Raw genomic sequence first — 26003 nt, forward strand, 5'->3', positions numbered from 1 at the left:
AACCTCACCCAGTCTCACTTAAAACAAACCTTGTCAATGAACAAACAAAATCATCCTTCTTTACAGCCCTTCCACGGCCGGTCACAAAAACTCAATGGGTGGCTGATTCTCTCTTGAGAAGAACAACCTTCAGTGGCTTCCTTCTTCTTATTGGAGACCGGGAAAAGCTGCCAAGGTGTGAAAAAACCCTGGACATTCGGGATTCGGGATTCGGGAGAATAAATGAAAATTCACTCAGCCCAAAATACCAAAATCTCATATTTCTGATCACTATTGATTTTTCTTACTCGATTTGTTGATTGGAAATATTATATCCTTGTATGAGCTATATATTGGCAATTGGGCTAAAAATAAACTTTTGAATTGAAGTGATCATTCTAACTGTATAATTACAGTGGAATCCTGATAAATCAAACACCATCGGACCAGAAAGATTGGTTGGTTGACTTAAAGCAAGGTTGACTTTATCAGAGCTGCCAACCCCATCTGATGAGAATGTGTACAATGGGACCTCAAATTGTGGGAGATTTCATAAAAATGGGTACAATCCTGAAATCGACGGAAACTAACCATTGTGAAAGTAAGAGGAAGGTATAATTACATAAAGTCACACCGCACAAGCTCAATTGCACCAATAATGATGTTCCCAAGACTATAATAGCGAGTTTACTATAGAATAATAGAGCAATGAATTGGTATCAAGTACAAATTTGAACGATCCAGCAAGTTTAAGATAAGAGCGATACGAGCATCCGGGCTATTACAACTAAAGAAAACTGAAGTGACTCCGAACACTGAAAATGGGTAGAATCTTGGGGGAAATGCGTACAAGCGTACAATCGCTGAAAATGTGTACAATTTCGCATTTTTTGCGGTGGGTTGGCAGTTCTGCTTAATCCATTATCCATGGAAAACACTTGGATAACGTACAGATAAAGACCATTTGGGACCAACAAGAGGTGTGGATCATAAACAGAAGCTGACTTTATACGGATTCAACTGTACTCTTTGACATCGCATTCCATCCTGACACGATACCAGATTGAAGTGCTGGGTCACAAATGAACAACAAAATATCCTGGCAACCTTTTTCATATTCATATTTAATGATGACTAGTTGAAATATTAAAATTAAATCACAGCAAAATATAAAATGACAACCCACCAACCAACCAACCAAGCGTCAACCGTGCCACGTTGTTTGGATAAAAGAGTCTTATTTATTCATATAAACGGAATCACTACATGAAGACTAAGACTATATACAAGTCTGGTAGATGCTAGGGAAAAATAATCACACAACCCTTTCCAAATCCTTGTTTACTGGGCAAAATGCATTTGTTTTGTTGTTAAAGGGTTTTAGGCAAAAACATACAACCCTTTCCTTTCCAAATCCTTGTTTACAGGGCAGAATGTGTTTTTGGTTTGTTGTTAAAGGGTTTTAGGCAAAAACATACAACCCTTTCCTTTCCAAATCCTTGTTTACAGGGCAGAATGTGTTTTTGGTTTGTTGTTAAAGGGTTTTAGGCAAAAACATACAACCCTTTCCTTTCCAAATCCTTGTTTACAGGGCAGAATGTGTTTTTGTTTTGTTGTTAAAGGGTTTTAGGCAAAGACATACAACCCTTTCCTTTCCAAATCCTTGTTTACAGGGCAGAATGTGTTTTTGTTTTGTTTTTAAAGGGTCTTAGGCAAAAACATACAACCCTTTCCTTTCCAAATCCTTGCTTATTATTGAAAGAATGCGTTTGAGTTTGATTTGTTTATAAACGGTTTCATGGCATAATCATACAACCCTTCTCAAATCCTTGTTTACTGGGCAGAATGCGTTTGTTTTGTTTTTTAAGGGTTTTACGGCATAATCATAAACCCTTTCCAAATCCATGTTTATTGAAAGAATGCGTTTGATTTGTTTTTTAAGAGTCTTACAGCACTTGAAACCCGGCTTTAACCATTTGATGGCGAGTTTAAGAGAATACGAAGCTGCTAAAAGCTCTGGACTGTGATGAGTATTGAACAAAAAAGGAATTTACAAAAACAAATTGAAAACATAAACTTTTTTTTTTTTAACACAGCAAGTTCCAAACTCCAAACCTCTCCTCAGGAAGCAACTAAAAGTTAAAACAGTGATAAAAATTGGAATATCCCTTAACAGACATCATGTCTCGTCCTACGTGTTAAGTGTTACTGTTGGCTTGGGACCCCCTGTAAAGCATTTTGAGCCTGTTTGGAGGATATTGCGCAAAATAAATGCTCTAGTCTTTTGGAGTTTAAAAAAATACTCGACGTAAAATTTTTTTTTTTTTTTAAACTATTTTTTAGGTTAGCTAATGAAGGGTTTTGAGCTTGAAACATTCCTTATTAAGTATTTTGTTGTTTATTTTTTAAACTGTTGTGGTCAGTTTTGTTCAAGCTTAGGATTCACTTTGCCTTGTGTTCGAATCTGTGCGTGAAGAAATAAAAAAAATAAAAACTAGAACTAGAAGCACTGAATAGAAATAAAGTAGGCATTCACAGCCCTTAGGTCGGAGGTTATTCAAGTTTCTGCAGCATGAAACAGAAAATAGCCATTGCTTGCTAGTCTATCGCAAAGTACTTTCCACTAGATTTAATGGAACCAGCTACCCAATCACTGCTGAGTGGACATGGAAGGGATGGGGGGGGGGGGGGTCAGACGACTACTCTATCAATCGATATTGGTATCCCTTTGCATGTGAAGCGAGTGCTCTAGCAACTGAGCTATTGGGACTCCTGACAAATAGAAAACATATTCATTCTAAAGCAGGGTTTTTTTGAAAGACTTAATGTCATTTCGGATAATTTGTTTGTTGAGATGGCTTCAAAGACCATCCAGTATCATTGAGACGACTGTATTTCGCATTGTCATATCCACTTAACCATCCCACTGTATCAGAGAAATTCCTTCCTATGCTACTCACAATAGCTGCCTCCAAAGAAATAGTAAGGTAAGGATCCATTTTTCACCATCAAGTATTTGTGGATGAGAGCCAAGAAATATCACAAGTTACAATGTTACAAGCCAAAACCCGAATTAAAATATTTTTAAAAACAACAAAAAATAAAACTTATATCAGATTTCAAGCTTATAGAGACAATTCATTCATTCATTCATTCATTCATTCTAGAATCTTCTCAATGCTTCTTTTGGTTTTCCAAATCTTGCAGATGGAGTTGTAATTTTCTGTTGACTTGGGACAGACGTGCGATTTCTTCTCCAAGAGTATCGAGGTTTTCCTGAAATAGAAAAAGAGATAACTGTACAAATGTGTGTTTGTTTGTTATTGCTATTTCCTTTTAAGAATTCACAACGGATCATTTCGTGAGAGTTCTGTTTTCTCTAACAATGCCACTGCCATTTCGAGTGAAAATTTGAGAAATTTTGAACATAAAAAACAATAAAGAGAGAGAGAGAGAGAGAGAGAGAGAGAGAGAGAGAGAGAGAGAGAGAGAGAGAGAGAGAGAGAGAGAGAGAGAGAGAGAGAGAGAGAGAGAGAGAGAGAGAGAGAAAAAAAATAAGTAGGAGTGAAATATCTGTTCAATGTTACAGTTATCATATAACGTTATAACAAGTGTAACTAAATGACAAATTGTCATATTTATGGACAATAAAGATCTATTATTATTGTTACTATTATTATTATTATCATTATTATTATTATTATTATTATTATTATTATTATTATTATTATTATTATTATTATTATTATTTATTATTATTAAATGTGATCTTAGTAAAAAATAATAAAAGTGGTACTTTAACTGTTATGGTTGTTTTCTGAAAACACTAACTAAAATAGATTGGAATGCTTTATTTTAAAAAAAAAAACCCAAAACTTTAGAGAATTTCTTATCATTTGATACATTATATAATATTTTCAACTGAATCAATTCATTGGCAAGTTATCTCAATCTATAATCCTGCACGTTCTATAAAAAATCTCATCAATGTTGCCTGACAAAGGCCAAAGACTGAAACGTTGTGCATCTGTGTCTGTGTATCATTTCAGATTAAGCACCATTCTTACTCCTTATATTTTTGTTTGTTTTGTTTTTAAGGGTTTTACGGCGCTTGCAACACATTTAGGTTATATCAGTGCCAGTAAAAAAGAAGAAAATGGGATAGTAGAAAGTTCTGGAATTACAATTAAAGCACCCAAGAAAAAGTAAGACAAAGGGGAACTAGGAACAAATAGGGATCAGATGTAGATTCCAAGAGCATACCACCAATGCACTTAGTTTGAAATCACCTATAAGTCTCATCCGGACACAAAGCACAAAATCCAACAGAGAGGAATACACTCAAATCCTTACATTATACACTAAAAATAACAAATATAATAATACATAACAGAGAAATGATTTACAAGGATAAAAATATCATCTCCCAAAACAATAACTATGCATTTGACTGTTTCCCTCCCAGCCAAGACTCCAACCAGGGCCATAACAAAATCAAGTAAACTCATTTCAAGACAAAGACAGAAAGCATCTTGGAAAACAGATATAAGGGGATAGAAGACACAGTATGGACCTCCCTGCCCGCTATGGGAGGTAAGGATCCCCACCCAGCCCCCCAACAAAAAAAAAAAACAACAAAAAACAAAAACAAACAAACAAAAAAGCTGCCTCCCTCCCTTGGAAACATGAAAACTTACCTGGAGTTTGATATCTTTGACTATGAATTCAATTTTTAGCATTTAGAACCCTGATTTGAGACAGTGGATCATCTATGCCATTTTAATAAACCAGAAAAACTGATGATGATGATGATGAAGGCTAAATCCTTGATGTATAATTCTTCAAATTTGTTAATATTGACTTGTTTTCTATCTCGCCGTCTTTCTTTCTTTTTTTTTTACCAAAAAACTAGAGGTGCTTAAATGAGTCGTCAATAAAACGGAGAGAAAGATCAAGGGAGTAAATGTGACATGACTCATAAATAAGGGAACAACACAAAACAAACGATGTTTCAACCTTTTTCGATTAAACTATATATATAATATATATATTTAGTGTTCACCTTTAAAAGGCCAAAGGCCGAAACGTCGTTTGTTTTGTGTTGTTCCCTAATTTATGAGTCACATTTACTCCCTTTATCTTTCTCTCCATTACATTGATTTTAATTTAATTAAATTAATTTTTTTTTAAATTTTTTAATTAAAAAAAAACGTAGCCTCATACAAATTTCTTCTTTTTTTTTCTTTTTCTGTAATGCCTCACCTTTAGGGTTATGTTCTTCAACAGAGTGTCTTCCAGCACAGCTTGTAGCTTCTTGTTGATTTGTAGTGACAGCTCCAAGGTCATGTTGCCGTCCTGCTGGTGCTGGGAGTACATGGAGGCCATGATGCCTCCCTTACGGGACAAAAGACTCTGGAAGAAGAAGAAAAAAGAAGAGTTTTACATGAATATTTTAAAAAATATATATATGTATATAGGGAATGAGATTAGCGGAAGTGTAGCGTCCCTTGATCGGACGTCACAGGTGGAGAAGTTATTTGTAAACAAACCAACTACAAGCCAAGTGATCCAAATAAAAAGTGTATTATTCAGATTTCTGAACAAAAATGCATTCATTATGCATTTTTGTACAGAAATATGAATAATAAATTTGTATTTGGAGCGCTTGGCTTGTAGTTGGTTTGTTTACAAATAACTTCTCCACCTGTGACGTCCAATCAAGGGACGCTACTCTTCCGTTAATCTCATTCCCTATAAATAAATGTGAAGATTGTGAATACTAAGTTGCTAAAAGTTGTGGTGTGTAAGGAATTTTGAACAAAGAATCCAGCAGTGAAAAATGAATAAAAGTTTGTTGTTTTTTTCATTAAATTAAATTTAAAAAACAACAACAAAAAAACCCCAAAGAAACAATGAAATATGTCGTGGAATGGAATGTTTTTGGCCTCAAATTCCTTCTACACGCATGATTTTTACGGTTACATAGTTTTCGTGGGTTACATAGTTTTCGTCGTGACTGAAGAAGGTTTTGTGTTCATTGTTTATTTTTAAAATTATTTTTACTACAGCTGTTTTAGACTGCATAGTTAGGGGCCGTGGAAACGGGGATAGGAGAATGAAGCAAAGACAGCAGATTTGCTGAGAAGTCGTGTGATGTTGAGCAAGGTCAGAGGTCAAATGCAATGTTTTAGGAGATAAAAATTGTAGTTGTTGCTATTGTTAACTTGACAGATCAACAATTAACCCTCACAAGGATTCAAAAACACTTCAAAATCCTTAAAATGATGCACTCTCTCTAGCATCAACCTTCATTTTCAGTAAGTTTTAATGACTTAAAAATGCTCTTGGAAGTTCTGAAAATGGAGCAAACATTGCGTAATTCTACGAATTTTTTGTCTTACTCGGCAGGTCTGCAAATGGGTGACTTCTATAATTGCCAAACTCTTGTCTCGTGATGAATAAGAAAATGAAAGTGAGCATCTATATCGCGCAACATCCACTAAAAGTGCTCAAAGCGCTTTACAAGATGTCCCCGCCCAACACCAACACGTAACATGTAGAATGAGACATGAGATGTTATAATTTTTTCCAACATAGAAAACGCTGTTAACGGCCAGATACCCATTTTATACCCAAGTACGGTGAGAGAATGTGAGTAAAGAGTCTTTTCCAAGGACTCAACTATGCGCCGAGCCAGGCTCGATCCCAGGACCTTCAGATCCGAAAGCGAGTGTCATACCACTAGACCGCATAGCTACACTAAGAAAAACATTTAGTAAAAAGGGCTTTTTACAAAACTCAATAAAAACAACAAAAAAAAACTGTTTTATTTTTCCAAACATTACACGGGATGCTTTGTTAATAGACTGATGTAATAAGGAAAGGACGGCCACAAAATAGACAAGTGTGTTTGTTTTCCGCCATTGTGTCTCACTGCTTTCAAAAATCCTTAAAAGATGATTTAATTATTTGATTATTGACAGGGATAAAAAAAATAATCTTTAAAATTAAATTTGTTTTTTTGTTTTTTGTTTTTAAGGGTTTTACGGCGCTTGCAACACATTTAGGTTATATCAGCGCCAGTAAAAAGGAAGAAAATGGGATAGTAAAAAGTTCTAGAATTACAATTAAAGTACCCAAGAAAAAGTAAGACAAAGGGGAACTGAGAACAAATAGGGATCAGATGTAAATTCCAAGAGCATACCACCAATGTACTTAGTTTGAGATCACCTATAAGTCTCATCCAGACACAAGCGCAAAATCCAACAATGAGGAACACACTCAAATGCTTACATTATACATTCAAAATAAAAATAATACATAACAGAGAGATGATTTACAAGGAAAAAAATATCATCTCCCAAAACAATAACTATGCATTTGACTGTTTCCCTCCCAGCTAGGACTCTGGCCAGAGCCAGGACAAAACCAAGTAATCTCATTCCAAGACAAAGACAGAAAGCATGTTGGAAAACAGATATAAGGGGATAGAAGACACAGTATGTACCTCCCTGCCCGCTATGGGAGGTCAGGATCCCCACCCAGACAAAATTTAAATTTAAAAATAGCAATTGAAAAATGAGAAAAAGACTTAAGTGATTAATTGTGATTGTGAAGACAAGTAGGCTATACACAATTAATAAAAGAATGCAATATTTAGAAAGAGTATTGAAAACGTAAATATTCATAAAATTCTGCTACCATTGATGATGATGATGATGATGATGATGATGATGATGATGATGATGATAATGATGATGATGATGATAATGATCAAGATGATGTTGATATCAATGATGATGATGATAGTAGAGGGCCTGATACCATCATAGCATGCAAAACACTAAGGCTTGTTGACCTGGGTCATTGTTCTTGCAAGAGGAAAAAAAATAATAATTCAACTGGTTGATAAAAACAAAGAAGACACGATGTAGAGAACACTAAAACTGGCTGAGTTTTTCATTTCACAAAAATCACATGACATCTCACCACATTACATCACACCGTCGCACACACTTCACACCACGTCACATCACATTACATCATATCATTGCACACACATCACATTGGATCACGTCACATTACAACATACACACACATTACATCACATCATTGCACACACATCACATTGGATCACGTCACATTATAACACACACACACACATTACATCACATCATTGCACACACATCACATTGGATCACGTCACATTAAAACACACACACACACACACACACACACACACACACACACAATTACATCACATCATTGCACACACATCACATTGATCACGTCACATTACAACACACACACACATACACACACAATACATCACATCATTGCACACACATCACATTGGATCACGTCACATTACAACACACACACACAAAACATTATATCACATCATTTCACACACATCACACCACGTCACAATACATCACACCATGACATAGACATTATATCACATCATTGCACACACATCAATCACGTCACATCTCACCACATTACATTACATTACACCATCACACACGCACATTACATCATTGCATACACCCCTACATGACATCACATCGGATCATGTTACATTACATCACACCATCACACACATTACATCACACCATCATACACACACATTATATCATTGCATACACCCCTACATGACATCACATCGGATCAGTTACATTACATTACACCATCACACACACATTACATTACATCACACCACATCATTGCATACACCCCTACATCACATCACATCGGATCATGTTACATTCCATCACACCATATCATTGCACACACATCACATCGGATCACCATGGGATCACATCACATAAAAATTCACATTACAAAACTTAACCACGAACAACATGACCAAACTTGCTAAAAAATATTCAAGCAAGGGAAGCAAACAGCAAGCATAAATACAAGGTACACTTAAAACAAAAACAAGCAAAATAAGCCTTAAAAACTATTCTCATCAAATTTCTGGAAATGTTTTCATTCCATAAAGATTGTAACCTTGGTTATTTTGCATAAAAGTCTTGTATTAAATGTCACAAACGTGTGGAAGCGATGAAAACTCAAATCTTAAAATGACTTTTTAAAAGTATTTTAAACGTTTTTTATGGAACTAATAGATTGTAAAGAGTTTTTAAAAAAGTCGATTTCCACATAAAAATGAACATACTTAAATGCTATATTTCGTTTTTAAAAAAAAGTTTTTAAATTGAAAAGAATATCTTAGATTTTTTAAAATTAAAAGACAAAACTGTAGGATTTTGACGTGGGTAACAAAATTCATCATTTCTGGTTTGAGTAGATTTGGACTGACTTTCCAAAGCCACTATACATAACAAACACAAAATGGCCCTGGGGTGAGAGTATTTGGACTGACTTTCCAAAGCCACCATACACAACAAACACAAAATGGCCCTGGGGTGAGGGTATTTGGACTGACTTTCCAAAGCCACCATACATAACAAACACAAAATGGCCCTGGGGTGAGAGTATTTGGACTGATTTTCCAAAGCCACCATACACAACAAACACAAAATGGCCCTGGGTGAGGTATTTGGACTGACTTTCCAAAGCCACCATACACAACAAACACAAAATGGCCCGGTATTTTTATAAAAGCTTGTATTTCACAAACTTGAAGCATAAAACTCAAATCTTAAAATGACTTTAAAAATTAACGTTTTCTATGGAATAGTTTTAGAGTTTTAAAAAAGTCGATTTCCCAAAAATACACTAATGCAACGTTTAAAAAAGTTTTAAATGTGAGATATTTATGATTTTTAAAGATAAAAGACAAAACGTAATTTGACAACAAAATGCCATCTGGTTGAGTAGATTTGGACTGACTTTCCAAAGCCACCATACACAACAAACACAAAATGGCCCTGGGGTGAGGGTATTTGGACTGACTTTCCAAAGCCACCATACAAACAAACACAAAATGGCCCTGGGGTAAGGGTATTTGGGCTGACTTTCCAAAGCCACCATACATAACAAACACAAAATGGCCCTGGGGTGAGGGTATTTGGACTGACTTTCCAAAGCCACCATACACAACAAACACAAAATGGCCCTGGGGTGAGGGTATTTGGACTGACTTTCCAAAGCCACCATACACAACAAACACAAAATGGCCCTGGGATGAGGGTATTTGGACTGACTTTCCAAAGCCACCATACACAACAAACACAAAATGGCCCTGGGGTGACGTAAAACACATTCTTATTTGGGAATTCTCTTGACGTACTTGCTATTGTTTTTATTTTTATGAGTTTTACAGCGCTTGAAAACACATTAAGGTCATAAATAGACAGAAACAAAATTGATAACAAACATGAACAAGTCCGAATCCCGAATCATGGGATAGACAGAGAATAACCAAGAGTTAAATCAACTTTAACCAGCATCGGAGTAAGAGGTGAGGAAATGGATAAAATAATTCCAGTCTCAAGGCCGATCAAGATGGAAGAGAAAATTAGAATCGATGCATTATTTGTAATTTTAATTTCTGAGTTAAAAACAATAATATAACATGCTTTTAAGCATGGAACTTTTTATTAAAAAAAAATAAAAAAATAAAAGGATGCCGCATGACAAATACAACATGTAAGATATCATTCACGTGTACAATATTAAACTGAATGCCATTCAATACTCACAAAAACTAAACAAACAATATACGTATTCAATACAATAGATAAAAATTTAGGACTAACACGGGGGAATTATTTCCCATAAAAAAAAAATCCATTACAAACAAAGTCTTAAATTATGCGCAAAAAGGGAGGGAGAAAAAATGAAAAAAAAATGAGAACGGTGGGAGGAAGGGCGGTTGGAAAAGAAGGATTGAGAGGAAGTTGATAATAAAAGAACGGGATCCGATACGGGCCAAATTAGCCCCCATTCAACCTTTGACCTTTACCTGGAGTTCCTTGTGAGCTTCCGCCTAGCAAGCAGCGCAGAAAGAAATAATGAAGATTAAAAGGAAAAGATGAAAGCATTTAAAAGTCATAAAGAAAAAAAAAATATTCTGGCATGAAATTCATACCATTTGCTACTTTATTTGACTTAAAATGTGCCATCTAAATAAAAAGAGAATCTAAAATTTTTATACTTCTCTAATCAATTTTGGTCAACTTTTGTAAAAGTCAAGTCTTAATTTTCGATTTATCTTTAACTTCTTCGAAAGAAGAAAAAAAAAAAAAAAAAAAAAAAAGAAAAAAAAAGAAGAAGAAATGAAAATCTGGTTCACCTTTAAATTATTATAGATTTTATCTTTTCCATTTTTATAAACGGGGGAATCACCAATTTCAACAGCTTTATTTTGTCTGGTTCAAGTTTTAAAACCTGAACAGGGGTCACCAGCTAGGTCAAATAAACCCTTTTTCCACTTCTAAAGATAAATTTGTCCCCATTAAAAGAAAAACTTGATTATACAACTATTATCATATCTAATGCTATTCTCATTTTACATGTTATCACTACTGACGTTATACGACTCCATTAATCTCAATACACGGTTATCCAATTTATCCAATCGTTGACAAACATAAAATCAAAGTGTTACTTTTTTTTTTTAATGAAAGAATAGGGTCTGTGTGAAAAAACAAAATAAGAAGAAAGTAATTTAAAACAAAGAAAAACAAAGATAAGAGCAGCAGTGTATTATCAAACAAAACAAAAATAAGTCATAAAATAGATAAATAAAAGGATAGAAAAATAACTTTAAAATAAATATACGATCCCAAAACTAAAATTGAGGAAAATGGCAGTTGTAGCTTATACCAAAATTAAAATAAAACAAATTGAGTGGAGAGATAATATTTCATGATAGAGTGACTGGCCATGATGGAGGACACCTTAGCACCAATGAAACAACCGTCACCACAAAGAAGCTGGATTTAACTCCAACAATTTAATACTTAAATCTTTGTGTTTGTGCATGAAAATGAATGTCAAGAGAGAGAGAGAGAGAGAGAGAGAGAGAGAGAGAGAGAGAGAGAGAGAGAGAGAGAGAGAGAGAGAGAGAGAGAGAGAGAGAGAGAGAAATAGAGAGAGAGAGAGAGAGAGAGAGAGAGAGAGAGAGAGAGAGAGAGAGAGAGAGAGAGAGAGAGAGAGAGAGAGAGAGAGAGAGATTTATTAAAAGTTTTAACAGTGCTTGCTACAATACAATTATCAAATTCTTTATTTAAAAATAGAAAATTAAAAAAAAAAAAACAGAAAGAAAGCGCTTTGAGCACCTTTAGTGGATTTTACGCTATATAAAAGTAAAAGCTCACATATAATGAGATTTCATAAGAGAACTTGGCTTTAATAATTCAATATGTCATGGTAGACATGAATGTTTGTTTATCAATTATGCAAAGTTTTGAGCGACAGAGTAAATAAAAGGTGATAGAAACTAATGAAATAATTAAATAAAAATGAAACAAAAAAAAAAAAAAAGAAGCAGAGAGGGAAGATAGTCAAAAATATTTAGTACCTTGTAGGCTTCATTAACACGCTCCTGGAATAACACACATTATTTGAATAAAGAGATAGGAGAAAAGAGGTTGGGGGAAAAAAAAGGGAGGGGGGGGGGGTATTTCACACAGACTTCTAGTAATTCACTATAAATAACATTTGGAGTTCAGGCTGGATCAAATTGAAAACTGCATCTCATTTCTACAATTACAATTCTGAACTGTGATTGACTGGACTGGCTGACAAAGAAATAAAAATATTTTTCATGTCTCTTCGTTTCAAGGAGAAATCTTTACCCTCATAGTTGATTGATAATACAAATAGCTTCTTACTACTATTTATTCCTGTTTATCATCTTTGTCAAGTATTAAGTATTCTATAGTTGTGAATTTATATCATCTTTGATCACTCAAAATTATCTTTGCTTCATTAATTCATAAATTCCCGTAGCTGATCGTGAAAAGTGAAGTAAATTGACTGACAATGACAAAAGATCGGTCTCAAATGAAATTGAGTTCACATTAATTAATTCCCACCTCTAGATATGAAAAAAAAAAAAAATGACATCACAGCACAAAACTGAAAGATAAGAAAACATCTTTGAATCTTCACAGCATGCTGAAACATGTTACCATATAGATAGAATGAAGTTGACATCACTTGGGTCTTTGTTATTGTTTTTTTGTCATCCGCGTTTATGAGTAATTCTCACAAAATAGTTTTAACCAGATTATAAACGTTTAAGGTTACACTTAGTTTTGTGTGTTAGTCCGTTATACTTCTGGATGGCAACGTTGTGAGTTTCTTAGACAAGTGCATACTATCTATAGAATTAACAAATCATGGAGTCTTGACCACATTAAGCTTCCTTTTTGAAAAATAAATAAATAAATAAATACATAAATAAATAAATAAATGAAAGCTACCTTAAGCAGACAGACTACTTGCACTACAATACTATCATAAATACGATAGATATAGAGGTTGAGGATATATTATAATGCATACTGCATTTGAAAGGTTGTTTCTGTAATATTTCAACACAAAAACACATCAATATCACTGGTAAAAGAACTATGGAAGGATTTACTTTCCATCAGATTCTCAGGAGTTAATAATATTTAATAATAATAATTTTAAAAAAGAAAAAAAAAGAACCCTGAAGATCCGAAACCCAAAAATAAAATAGCTTGAATCACTTCAAACGTTTTGAAAAAAAAAAAAAAAGTGCTGAACACAGTTGATAATTTGTTCAAACTTTTCATCACTTTGAGACGCTATCTCCACCAGTGAGTCGACAAAATAGTCTGAAAATTATCCAGTAACTTGCAGCGTCAAAATGTCTTAGGTCAAGGTCAATGGAATTGAATAGACTACCACACTACTGTGTACCGACCCGTCCAAGGGGCATAATCATTGTCGTAATTGTTGACGTATGATAATTATGAATTACGTCCCCTGATAAGATGGGCGGTTGGATTATTAATGGTTTTAGTCACAACAGCAACAAGGTGTGAACCCTGTTTCCATTCCAGTCAATATTATGCTTACATAAATAAGAATGAAAAGACAAATGTTGGACATTTCACACGTCTGGCTATCCCTGCACATTCTTTTCATACCAGAATCTCATTGACCATTATTTGAACTAAAGAACTGATGAAACCTGCAGCTTCTTCTTCTTCTTCTTCCTTAAGTAGAAACCTCAAATTTGAGGATCAAACTATATCTGTTTGATTTTAAAATAATTAAAAAAAAAAAAACAGAAATTGATGAAGGATTATTGAACGTGTCATAAAATGAACTTAGGTGATTGAAGATGTTAATGAATACAAGGTGACTCATTCTATACTACTTCATATTGTTGTTATCTCTGTGTCGAAACATTACCAAAACGATATTTTGTCATAAACGCATGTGTATATTTACTGCATTACAATTGACAAGCATAGCCCTAATACTGTGAGCTCTTGATTAAATTACACTTCATCATTCACACGAGTTGAGCAGGAGAGAGTTGAGTGTGCATGCAAGCAAATTAATCAATCTTTCACATCATCTTCAAACCAAAAACTTTATTGCAAAGATTTGAATTTTAAAAATATAAAAAACTGTGTATGAAACAGTGTCAGACAAAGCGGTTTCATCCATTTTTATTTTTTTCAAATCTTTATCTTATACTAGTGCCTACCCATCAATCTATCACTTTCATATTTTCAAAAACTTTATTTTTACCATGGTTGCCAATTGGATTCAATAGTCTGATGTCACGCCGCCCGGCAACGGTGGCCATCTTGGTTCTAAACAAAGAAAATCATTACTTTTTATTCTTCAAGCTGGCTAGAACTTTTCATATGCCTTCTGATCAGAATGTGTAAAAGTCAAAACATGATCAAATTTTTTTTTTTTTCCCCCTCTGGATACCCTGTTATGCTCGCCGGAGAAATATTTCATAAGGGCGTCCGCCATTGTTCCGATAGTTTAGAGCCAGTGTTACTAAGTTACCATGCGTCATTAGGAAGGAAGTGACGTTACGACTGTTGAATCCTATTAAAGAGGCAACAAGTTACTGAACGTTTACGCTAACGCTAACACACCGACAGGCGCCTTTCTGAGTGCTGAACTCAAGTTAAAAGACATTCTGTACTTAGTTTTTTTTTTCTAGTTTAGCAAGTAATTGGAAAATATACTGAGGATTTATAACATACTGAATTCCGTAAAAATACGGAAAATTGACAACCTTGTTTTACTTTCCATACCTGAGAATTAACTCTTAATAATAATAATACACATTTATACAGCGCTCATTCTCGTGTAAAACACAAGCTCTGGACACTTTACAATATAAATTATCAATTTTAAGTGAAAAAAAATAAAATATTATAATAATAATTCATAGCCAAATCAAGGATTCATAGAGTCAATAAAAACAAATACAGTAAAAATGTGTCTTGAGATTCTTTTTAAAAATACATTTTTTCTCACTCAACTGCCGCATATTTATTAAATATCCTTTAAAAGTTTGACAAATTATTTCAACCCAGGCAAACTATTCTATTTATAGTTGATATATATATATATTTATGTATATAAAACTCATCCACTCTAAAAATAAAGGCGGGTAGCACAATATAAGGCTAATGATATCAATGAGAAGAAAACACTAAAACAAAAGATTAAAAGGGCACTTAAAGCTAGCAACTGTGAACAACAACAACAACAACAACAACACACAGACAAAAACACAAAACATGGATCATGTGACACGGGAGTGGTGATTAGTCACACAATAAAACTCAAATCTCAATCAAGTCTGGTCATCGCCAAGAAAGACAACTCTAGTTTTACTTACTTTGTTTGCGTCCATATCCTCCGATGACAGTGTGCCAGCCTCCTCTCTCATCACGTAGCTTTGGATTATTCTACACGAGAGAGAGAGGGAGGGAGGGAGGGAGAGAGAGAGAGAGAGAGAGAGAGAGAGAGAGAGAGAGAGAGAGAGAGAGAGAGAGATAGAAGAAGATAGATAGATAGAAGATAGATAGATAGATAGATAGATAGATAGATAGATAGATAGAAAGAGAGAGAGAGAGAGAGAGAGAGAGAGAGAGAGAGAGAGAGAGATAGATAGATAAATAGAAAGAGAGAGAGAGATAGATAGATAGACAGATAGATAGATAGATAGATAGATAGATAGATAGATAGATAGATAGATAGATAAATAGATAGATAGATAGATAGATAGATAGATAGATAGATAGATAGATAGAGAGAGAGAGAGAGATAAAGATAGATAGAGACAGAGATAGACAGAGAGAGAGAGAGAGGGGGGGGGGGTGGGAAGGGGGTGACAAAGTAGAGATATGTAGTAATCAGTAAAACATAACTAACTTATGTCGTTGAATTTTGAATTAAAAAAAAAAAGTAGTCCATCAGAACCAGCAGGCCCGTAAAGTGGGAGGAGTTTATCCCATTTTCTGTGGCCTTCAATTTTTCTGGTGTTTATTAATCAATGAAACCCTACCTGGGGACATTTCTAATTTATATTGGATGAATACAAATTCTATCTGAAATTTCAAAAAAAACACACACACAAAAAAACATTTTTTGAAAACATCTAGTGTTGATGACTGGAGTTATAGCCCTTGAATATTCACTAAATGCAAATATTCTGAAATATTTTTTCCTGTGTTCATTTTGATGTATAATTTCTATAACATATAATTTCGCAACAAAATAAAACAAAACCTGGAAAAATAACACCCTCCAAAAATAAATAAAAGACCCAACTCACTTGGTTTTCTTCTTGATCTCTTCCAACAATTGTTGTATATGTTCCCCTAAAAATTCCAATTTTTCATTTTTACGAGCATGCGACTTTTGAAGGCGAACTATTCTCTCTATCAAAACCTGCTTGTCTATTTCCACTTGTTCCGTAATGACGGGGAATTCCTGAAAGACAGAACGTTTTCTTTGTTTTATAAAATGAGAATGATGATCATTCAAAATTGACCTGAAAACAGGAACAGGAAGCAAGGAATTAATCCAAACAAAAATTTTAAAACAGTGACTCGTCTTCTTCTTTTTAATTGCTTTGAATGTCTATAACATCTCATTGAGTTAATTATGCTTATGTGCCAAAGTTATGGTTGCCAGCATATGACATTTTAAAAACATGTAACATTTGAAATTTTTAGGGATAAACCTGCAAACCTAATTATTTTACAACAAAGCAAATCAAACAAAAAAAAAGAAACCCAGAAATAAAACAGAAAAAGATGGCCAGACGTATATCAGCCTCGCTCGGCGCATAGTTAAGTCCTTGGAAAATGCTTTTTACTCACATTCTCTCACCGTACTCAGGTGTAAAATGAGAACCTGGTCGTTAAAAACGTCTATGTCTGAAAAAAATTGTAACATCGCCTAACAGGCGTCATGTCTCGTTCTATATGGTACATGTTGCTGTTGTTCAAGGACGGACCCCTTGTAAAGCGCCTTGAGCATGTTCAGTGGATATTGCGCTATATAAAAGCTCAATTTTAAACAAAGTAAAACGAAAGCCAAAAATTATTTTTTTTTTTAAATCTTGACGCCAAATGACAGACCTGTGTATTGGCAGACGATGTCCCAGTGGAGGAGCCATGCTGGGCATTGTGATGATGGTGGGCTGCCCCTGCCACCCCTCCGGCCTGATTGGTGTCCACCATAGAATTGAGGCTGCCGTTGGAGTTGGTTCTGGACCCCATGCTACCAGAGCTGTCTTTGCGATTCCCCTCCACCATCTCTAATCGACGCTTGGCCTGCTGGAGTTGGCGTGTCAGATCCTGGGGGTGGAAGAAATCCAATTGTATATGGAGGAGGGATATTTCTAGATGTGCATACCAGAGTGTCTAATTGGTGTTTTTAATGCAAAAATTATAAGAGCTAGGCATATTTTTATGCCCCGTTTGGCAAGGGAAAATTAGGCTTGCACAATTGGGGGGGGGGGGGGGGGGGGGGGGTTGTGTGTGTGTGTGATTTTTTACAAATCACTTAATTCTACTTATTTGGTAGTGAAATTAACACTTAACACACGAAATATAATAATTTTGTTTTGTTTGTTTGTTGCTTTAGGTCTCTTCCAACACAATTGAGGTTATATGAGAGACCGCTGAAACAAAAAAAACAAGCAATCTAACAAAAATAGTACAAATGTAAATCAAAATCATAACCTAAAGATACCATAAGCTAAATTATAAATAACCAAGAACAAACAGGCAGAAGATATACAGAAAAAAAAATCCCCTGTCAAAAATACAATCACAAACCAAAGAAGCAGAATAGGTTAGTAAAGAGAAGAAGAAACGACATCACTATCGGATCGTACACCCATGCGAACATCATAGGTATATGATTCAAGGGTGATGTATAATAATTTTCATCAGTCCTAGACAAAACAAAGTTAAATCAATCCGTGGCTTGACTCACTCCATCGGAAGAGTCAAATAAATAAAGCTTTACTTCCAGTTTCATTGTGCATCCTAACACGTTTGCCTATTGGATTAAAATGGGATTATTTCAGACCATTTCGCACATTTTATCTCTGGAAATTTTTTATTTTAATACTATTTTATTAATTCCAAACCTGGTTGACAAAAATTTTTTAATTCTAAATAAAAATAAAGAACATTTAATGGTACCTCTTGTGTTTGAACTTACCTCGACATTATTTATATGCCTTCCCTTGTGTCTAAACTTACCTCGACATTATTTATATGTCTTCCCTTGTGTCTAAACTTACCTCGACATTATTTATATGTCTTCCCTTGTGTCTAAACTTAACTCGACATTATTTGTATGTCTTCCCTTGTGTCTAAACTTACCTCGACATTATTTGTATGACTTCCCTTGTGTCTAAACCTACCTTGACATTATTTGTATGACTTTCTTGTGTCTAAACTTACCTTGACATTATTTGTATGACTTTCTTGTGTCTAAACTTACCTTGACATTATTTGTATGACTTCCCTTGTGTCTAAACTTACCTTGACATTATTTGCATTGACATTGACAACTTATTGACATGCTTTCTCTTGTGTCCAAATTAAACTTACTTTTACATTTTATTTAGATGTTTCCAATTGTGTCTAAACTTAACTTGACATTATTTAGATGTCCCTGCTTGCGTCTGAACCTACCTTGACATTATTTCGATGTCTCTGCTTGTGTCTAAACTTAACTTGACATTATTTAGATGTCTCCGCTTGTGTCTAAACCTACCTTGACATTATTTAGATGTCTCCACTTGCGTCTAAACCTACCTTGACATTATTTAGATGTCTCTGCTTGTGTCTAATCCTACCTTGACATTATTTGCATGTCTCCTCTTGAGTGTCTTGTTGGAGTCAATCTCATCCTCCCATTTCTGTTTGAGATCACAGCCTTTGGAAATAATTGAAAGAGAAAGGAAAGGTAATGTGTTGATAATAAATCATTTAATCTTGAAATATCAGATGAAAAACAAAATAAGAGAGCCCTAGATCTACTTTTGACAATGCCAGGTACTCATTTTACACCAAAGTATGAAGAGAAAATGTGTGTACAGAGCATTTCATGAAGACACATTTTTATGCCATGCCACCTACAGAGGGACTTTTCCTTTTCTTGTTTTTTTTTATTGAAATAAACGTTGTAAGATCGGAAGGATCAACACAGTGGTCCATGTTTACAATAAGACATTCATTACACATAACACACCATATCACACTACCAGTATTGTAGTGCCAAGAGACTCATTGTTGTGGACACCGTGTACTCTATAAGATTATTATTATTATTATTATTATTATTATTATCATTATTATTATTATTTATTATTTTTATTATTACTATTATTATTATCATTATTATTTATTATTATTATTATTTTTTTTTTTATTATTATTATCATTATTATTTATTATTATTATTATTTTTTTTATTATTATTATTATTATTATTATTATTATATTATTATTATTATTATTATTATTATTATTATTATTATTATTATTTATTATTATTACTATTATTTATTATTATTATTATTATCATTATTATTATTATTATTATTATTATTATTATTATTATTATTATTATTATTATTATTATTATATTATTATTATTATTATTATTATTATTATCATTATTAATATTATTATTATTAATATTATTCTTATTATTATTATTCTTATTATCATTATTAATATTATTATTATCATTATTATTATTATCATTATTACTATTTATTATTATTATTATTATTATTATTATTATTATTATTATTATTATTATTATCATTATTATATTACATTATTATTATTATTCATTATTTATCATTATTATTATTATTATTATTATTATTATTATTATTATTATTATTATTATTATCATTATTATTATTTATTGTGTTGAATAATTTGAAGCATCCAATATGGACAAACCCTCTGAGCAATGTGCCATTATTCAGGCACTCAGACGACCTGGAATTGTTCATGACTTGGCAGACATTTGGTTTTCGGTCATTATCTCTCATCCTCAACAAAATATTCAGTCTTAACCCATGTCTCATACTTTCATCTCCAAATCCAAATCTTAGCACCTATCAGGCCTGCTTACTTGAAAATTTAAAAATTCGTCCTTTTTAGGAGATAAAAATTGTTGTCTCTATAGTTTACTTTAACAATTAACAATTTAAAAAAAAACTTGAGCTTTTATATAGCTATCCACTATCCACTAATCGTGCTCAAAGCGCTTTAATAAGGGTCCCTGACCAACAGCAGCACATAACATGTAGAACGAGACATGAACCTCCGTTAGACGATATTACCATTTTTTTCTGACAGTGTTAACAGCCAGGTACTCATTTAACACCCGAGTATGGTGAGAGAATGTGAGTAAAGAGCCTCATCCAAGGACTCAACTATTCTCTGGGCGAGTCTCGGGTACGAACCCACGACCTTCTGATCCGAAAGCGAGTATCATACCACTAGACCACAGGGTTGCACAAATTTACCCACACGTGGATTAAATGAAGCTTCAAAATTCTTAAAATTTTGTCGTCTGCCATCAACTTTCATTTTCATTAAGTTTTACTGAGACAAAGATGCTCATGATGTTCTGATATTGGAGCCAAAATATTTTGTAATTCTACGAATTTTTCGCAGGTCCGACCGATGTCACATCGGCATAATATCATTTTGAGATGGTGGGTCACATTTAAGTCTTACTTTCTTTGGTTTTCTCTTCCAGAGATGCCTTCAGCTTGACTATAGTTTGAGCATTGTTTTTCTTTTCATCCTCGACAGAGTCCGTCTGAAACAAACAAACAAACAAACAGTTGAGAAGTGAGTTAACCTTTTAAAACCAATAAGCTCATTTAACAGGATATATACAATGCAAAGGAAAAAGCAGACATACTTAATAACCAATTCTGCTCTGTTTTTGCTTCAAAAGCTCATACCAAAATTACCACTCAACAACTACAAGGCGAAGAAAACGATTCCAACACTATGGCCGAAATCAATGTGACAGTAGAGGGCATTTCCAAACTCCTCGCCACTCTAGATCCAAAGAAAGCATGTGGCCCAGACAAAATACCATCCCGTCTCTTAAAGATATTGAGTAACGAATTTGCACCTGCCCTCACACATTTGTTCAAACTCTCTCTTGAAACGGGAGACATACCAATTGTTTGGAAGCACGCTCTTGTCCAACCCATCTACAAGAAAGGTGATAGAAGCAGGGCTCAAAACTACCGTCCAATTTCATTAACCTGCATTTGCTGCAAACTGTTGGAGCATATAGTGAGATCCTCAATAACTGAATATCTCGAAACTAACAGTATTTTTTGTGATGAACAGCACGGATTTAGGAAGCACCACTCATGTCAAACTCAACTTCTATCATTAACACATGATCTGTCAGCTGCTATTGATAAAGGTGGTCAAATTGATCTAGTACTACTGGACTTTGCCAAGGCCTTCGACAAGGTCCCTCACCATCGGTTAATCCAGAAATTGTATGACGTTGGTATCAGGAACAAAACCTTACAATGGATTGCAACTTTTCTGGACAATCGCACCCAACAAGTTCTTGTCGACGGCGAGACTTCCACTATCGGGATGGTGACATCGGGCGTACCTCAGGGCTCAGTCCTTGGGCCCGTCCTATTTTTAGTGTACATAAACGATCTTCCACGAGGTATAAGGTCAAAAGTGCGCCTCTTTGCTGACGACACAGCATTATATAATCAGATAAAAACAACAGACGACTGCAAAACACTAAATGACGATCTAGCTAAATTACAAGAATGGGAAACAATAAATCAAATGGAATTTAACGTATCAAAGTGCAATGTTCTAACCATCACAAATAAGAAAGCACCTATAACATTTGAATACCAACTTCATGGTCAAAACCTGGAACATGTAAAGACAGCAAAATACCTTGGCATCGAGTTTGCTAAAAACCTCAAATGGAATGACCACATATGTCACCTGGCTTCAAAGGCAAATCAAACAAGCGCTTACATCACCCGCAATTTAAAAAGATGCCCAATCACAACTCAAACCCTTGCTTTTAAAACTATTGTTAGACCAATTTTGGAGTATGGCAGCTCAATTTGGGACCCATATACAAAGAAAAACATCGACACCTTAGAAAACATCCAAAGAAAAACAGCAAGACGCATCACAAACACATTCGATCCTTTCTCAAGTGCGTCTGAAATATCACAACGGATTGGCCTTGAACCTCTGGAAAAGAGAAGAAAGATAGATAAACTTAAATTGTTCCACAAGATCTACTACAAAAATTCGTGCCTTAAACTTCCAAACGACATCAAAGATATCGGCACAAGAAATACGAGGGGACACACAGCAAGAGTAACCATCCCAACATCAAAAACAGACGCCCACATGTATTCGTTTTTCCCTTCCACTGCCCGACTATGGAATAGCCTCCCAACTGAAGTGGCTGAAAACGGTTGCCAACATGCCTTCACGCGATTGCTGGAGTTCACAACGTGACTTTTTAATCTATGTGGTTTTAGTATTATTTGCAGAGTTTTAGCAAGTTTAAAATGTAAAACACTACAAACTGTGGAGTGATCCTCGACAATATTGGAGGTTTCCACAAGACGAAGAAGAAGAAGAAGTATACACATACCGCTCAACAGCCATTTAAGCAAAATTACAAAAGACACGTTCCCTTCCTGCCCCTTATGTCAACACCCCAATGAAAGAGTAACACACCACTTGCTTGAATGTCAACCTCTTGAAGACCTGAGATGCACATTCCTCCCACCAACTCCAAGCATCAGTAACACACTGTATAGACAGTATGCGCTTGGCTAAGAAGCTCACAACATTGCCATCCAGAAGTATAACAGACAAACACACAAAACTGTGTGTAATCATAAACATTTATAGTCAGGTTAATACAGTTAAGTGAGAATTACTCATAAACGCGGATGGCAAAAAACAATAACAAAGATGTGAGTGACGTCAACTTCGAGCTTTCTATAGTCATTTGGAACAACTACAAAAGACGTCTAACTTCTACGTCATGGCACAAGACCGAAAGGCTAGAGCTCAGGTAGTCGCTGGTTCGGATAAGTAAGTAAGTAAGTAACAGGATATATTATCCCAGTTTTGGTTTATCTTAAATTTTAAACAAAATAAAACGAATATGAACATTAATATAGCACATTTTCAAGGATTTACCATGCTCAAATCGTTTCACAATATTTCATTTATTTTCCCCAGCAGACCACATAGAACCATATTTCCATTTCATATAGTACCAGTTGCCTGTTAGGCATTTTTTTGTGTACTAACACTCTTACAGTAATTGTCACTGCCTATAGCATTCACACCTGAGTTGAGTGTGGCTATATGAGTGTTAGGTGCTGTACCCAAGGACACAATGTCAGGACCAGAATCTTCCACAATCACTGTCATCCTTCTGACCACTGACCAAAATTAACATTGCTTGATTTTTGTGACAAGACAAGACACTATACCACTGAGCCACCGAGCCAAAAAATATCATGCCAAAATCTTATTTATCAAATTGGCATATTTTTTAAATTTCACAAAAGCAAAATATACAGTTGCTTAAAGGGTAAGGTGTTTTGAAAAAAAAAAAAAAATTGAGCTTTATATAGTGCAATATCCACTAAATGTGCTCAAAGCGCTTTACAAGGGGTCCCTGGTCAACAGCAACATTTAAAATGTAGGACGGGACATGACGCCTGTTAGGCAATATTACAATTTTTAAAATGATTTTAATGTGAAGACTAATCTATTTGAAGACTTTTCACATGGTTTTCTCCATGATTGGATGCACAAACTTCTTTCTCATCTATCTGCATTTAACACATATTACTGTTCGAAATGGGGTTTTTTTTTTTTGGCTGATGAAGGGTTTTGATCCCGAAATGTTCTATATTTAGAATTTTGTTGTTGTTTTTCGAAGCCGTTATACTAATTTTTGTCCATTAAGTTAATTTATTGTAAAACAAACATGATCTGATGCGCATTACCATGTCAACCAACCAGGTTCTGGCCAGCGTTATTTCCGATTGGTTCATTGAAATTCCACACTAATCAGCAAGTATGCGTCTAAACCTCTTACCAAATGTTTGACTGTAGTCTCGAGTTCTTGGATTTCCATCTTCAACCTCTCCACCTCTGCTGTCAGGTTGGTTGCCTGGATCAACAAACAAAATATATGGCATAAACACGATTGACATAGATAGACAAAATAGTAAAAAACTTGTCTATTTTTAAATTCTAAAAAAACTTTTTTTAAATATAATAATAATAATAATAATAATAATAATAATAATAATCATAATAATAATAATCATAATGATAATAAAAAGAAAAATTCAAACTACATGGGGAAAAAAAAAAGTTTTTCTACCTTTATATCTATAAATAGTTACTAAAAAAAGTATGAGAATCATTGGAGTTTTCTTAAATTCAATCACTTATCAGGCAATTTTCTGATTTAGATTTCATGCCAGGAAGATAATTAAATACAAAGGGGAAGGGGGGAGTAGTATTTTCCAACAGGAAACGGTAGTGGTGGATAGCTCAGATGGTAGAGCCACGCTCTCCCCGGCCAGGCGGAGTTGCCGTACCAGTAAGGTTGCGAGTTCGAGTCACGAAATTTTTATTCTCTTTTGTCTTCTGACACTTTCCGACTCGCTTCATTTTTTGTTAATATTTTCCCAACCTACTTTATTGCTTAATGTGGTATTTTCCGATCGCAGACAAGCGTTGGTTCTGCTGAGTTCCGACTGCAGGGACAACATCTTAGACTCCCGTTCACGACAAGACTCCATGTCTTTCTGAAGGTCACGATTGCTGACCTTCAACTCTGAGACATCCTTGTCCAGTGACTTGATCATTTCCTGTGCCCTGAGAAAACACGAATAACACGGTTAGAGTTAGAATGTATGTTTTATTGTTTCTAAATATGTTATTGTATATTTTTAGGTTCGGCTATGTGGTCTTGTGGTATGACACTCGCTTTCTGATCAGAAGGTCCTGGGTTCGAGCCTCGTTCGACGCTTAGTTGAGTACTTGGAAAAGGCTCTTTACTCACATTCTCTTACCGTACTCAGGTGTAAAATGAGTACCTGGCCATTAACAGCGTTGTCTTTGTCGGAAAAAAAATTGTAGTATCGCCTAACAGGCCTCATGTCTCGTTCTACATGTTACATGTTGATGTTGGTCAGGACCTTTTGTAAAGCGCTTTGAGCATGTTTAGTGGATATTGCGCTATATAAAAGCTCAAGATTGTAATAAATCAAACACTTCTACGCTTACAGTATTTCAAATAAAACATAATCTATTAGAACTCATCTTTAATTACAATCTATGTATAGATGGATGGATGAATGAATGGATGGATGGATGGATGGATGGATGGATGGAGAGATGGACAAATGGATATGATGGATGGATGGATGGATGGATGGAGAGATGGACAAATGGATATGATGGATGGATGGATGGATG

The 26003-nt window shown here is 34.5% G+C and overlaps 1 protein-coding gene across 4 annotated transcripts in view; it reads right to left on the reverse strand.

Annotated features, from left to right (window-relative positions):
• Positions 1 to 277: 277 nt before the first annotated feature.
• The window catches only part of LOC144966226 (coiled-coil domain-containing protein 186-like), a 46639-nt gene continuing 20913 nt past the window's right edge, over positions 278 to 26003 (reverse strand). The window contains exons 11-21 of one of the 4 annotated variants that reach the window (XM_078902405.1): positions 25220 to 25400; positions 24610 to 24684; positions 21201 to 21285; positions 19295 to 19374; positions 17559 to 17777; positions 16748 to 16905; positions 15809 to 15878; positions 12476 to 12499; positions 10916 to 10939; positions 5242 to 5391; positions 278 to 3255 (exon numbers count right to left, since the gene is read on the reverse strand). In XM_078902405.1, coding sequence (XP_078758531.1) covers positions 3154 to 3255; positions 5242 to 5391; positions 10916 to 10939; positions 12476 to 12499; positions 15809 to 15878; positions 16748 to 16905; positions 17559 to 17777; positions 19295 to 19374; positions 21201 to 21285; positions 24610 to 24684; positions 25220 to 25400 — 1168 coding nt within the window. In that variant the 3' untranslated portion in view covers positions 278 to 3153. Of the gene's footprint in view, positions 3256 to 5241; positions 5392 to 10915; positions 10940 to 12475; positions 12500 to 15808; positions 15879 to 16747; positions 16906 to 17558; positions 18857 to 18896; positions 19375 to 21200; positions 21286 to 24609; positions 24685 to 25219; positions 25401 to 26003 lie in introns of those variants that run through there. The other 3 variants (XM_078902406.1, XR_013644174.1, XR_013644175.1) reach the window with 3 other exon arrangements.

This window comes from Berghia stephanieae, chromosome 2 (genome assembly GCF_034508935.2).
Source record: "Berghia stephanieae isolate SIO BIC M18660-M18661 chromosome 2, UCSD_Bste_1.3, whole genome shotgun sequence".
Classification (NCBI taxonomy): Eukaryota; Metazoa; Mollusca; class Gastropoda; order Nudibranchia; family Aeolidiidae; genus Berghia; species Berghia stephanieae.